Source organism: Lactuca sativa, chromosome 1 (assembly GCF_002870075.4).
Source record: "Lactuca sativa cultivar Salinas chromosome 1, Lsat_Salinas_v11, whole genome shotgun sequence".
NCBI classification, from domain to species: Eukaryota; Viridiplantae; Streptophyta; class Magnoliopsida; order Asterales; family Asteraceae; genus Lactuca; species Lactuca sativa.
In genome coordinates this window covers 42,307,278-42,308,869 of record NC_056623.2, presented here as the reverse complement: position 1 = coordinate 42,308,869, position 1,592 = coordinate 42,307,278, and the positions used below count along the sequence as shown (strand labels likewise).

The 1,592-nt window shown below is 40.5% G+C and overlaps 1 protein-coding gene across 1 annotated transcript; it reads left to right on the top strand.

The window, feature by feature from the left end:
* The first annotated feature begins 398 nt into the window (after positions 1-398).
* Positions 399-1,344, top strand: LOC111909097 (protein THYLAKOID ASSEMBLY 8, chloroplastic). Its single transcript, XM_023904888.2, has one exon. The coding sequence runs from the start codon at positions 547-549 to the stop codon at positions 1,249-1,251; it is 705 nt and encodes a 234-aa protein (XP_023760656.1). The 5' UTR covers positions 399-546; the 3' UTR covers positions 1,252-1,344.
* Positions 1,345-1,592: the final 248 nt, after the last annotated feature.

Below are 1,592 nucleotides of genomic sequence, written 5' to 3'. Positions count from 1 at the left end.
CGGAGATGGAGCGGTGGATAGTGGTCTTCATTTGAAGACCTAGTTTCAATGATGTAGAAGGAAAGGGGGAAAACGAAGGGGAAGGGGGAACTGGGAGGGGTGGGTTGATTGGTTGGGTATTTTTTTTTAATCTAAAAAAATGATAAATACTTATTAAAAAATTAAAAAAAAAATTATTAAGGGTAAAAATGTCATTTTATGTCCACATGGACGATGCGAGTGAAAAAATAATTATATAGGAACGATCCAAGTTAATTTATGAAAATAAGGACTCAATGTGTTTTTTGACACCTGAACGAGGGACTATTCGTGTAATTTACTAATAGAATTTTAAGAATCCATCGACTTTTGACGTTTTAATCCAAACCGAATCATCGATATTCCTGTCTTTTCTTTTATCCCTTGCTTCTCATTTTTTCTTCCTTCTCATTTTCTAGTTTCTACACAATATAGGTATGGGTAAACTAGTAATTTTAGGTACCCAGCCCCTTCATCTCATCAACATCCAAAAGAGTCGTATCATTTAAACGTTATCCTCATCGCTTTATGGCGTCTTCGCTCCGCCTTCATCTGCCATTCCGCTCTGCCTGCAACCGTTCCGCCGCCTTTAACCCCATCGGAAATCCTAGATGCTATACTACAGTTCGATGCGGTCCGAGAGACAACCGTGGTCCGCTTTACAAAGGCCGAACGCTGAGCATAGAGGCAATACAAGCCGTTCAATCACTCAAACGATCACACCGTTCAGATCCCACCAATAATGATACCGTTTCCAAAACTCTATCTCGTCTCGTCAAATCCGACCTCGTCGCCGCCTTCAACGAGCTCCTCCGTCAAGATCAGTTCGACCTAGCTCTCAAAGTCTTCTCCGCCATCAGATCTGAGGACTGGTACAAAACCGACCTATCTCTGTACGCGAAGCTGGTGGCGTCGATGGCGACTAAAAGAATGACGGATGATATTGACAATCTGATCCTCGACATAGAAGTGGATGACGTGGTTTCATCTGATTCGAAGGGACTCATAACGCTTATCAAGGCGTTGCTTGCTGCTGACAGGGCTGAATCGACGGTCAGGATATATGAGATGATGAAATCCGGCGGGTGGAATTGTAATTCTCCATCGAATGATTATGTAGGTAAGGTTTTGAGTAGGGGATTGAGGAGATTAGGGAAGAAGAAGGTAGCTGATGAGATAGATTCAGAAATTGGGAGGGTGTCGGGTGGTATTTCGGAAAAGATGGTGGTTTAAATTGTAAAATTGGTATGGAGAATATAGGCATCACATTTTAGTCACCCAAATTACATTATCAGGTCTAGAAATGCACACAATTTTGAATTTTCATTCCTTTTCATTCCTTTTTTTCTTCTTCATATTTGCTTAGGTTTTTGAAGGCATTACTTGATTTTTCTCATTTTAAATACAATTATAACTACATCTTTAAAGTAACCATTACCGGTAATATTCGAATTCCATGAAACTTGGTCTTTGTGGGTCAGAAGAAACAGCTTTTGCAACCGAGCCACATTTGGAATGCATATTTATCAGGCTGTTTCCAATTGGCAACACTGGAATTAGTGATTCCATTCCAT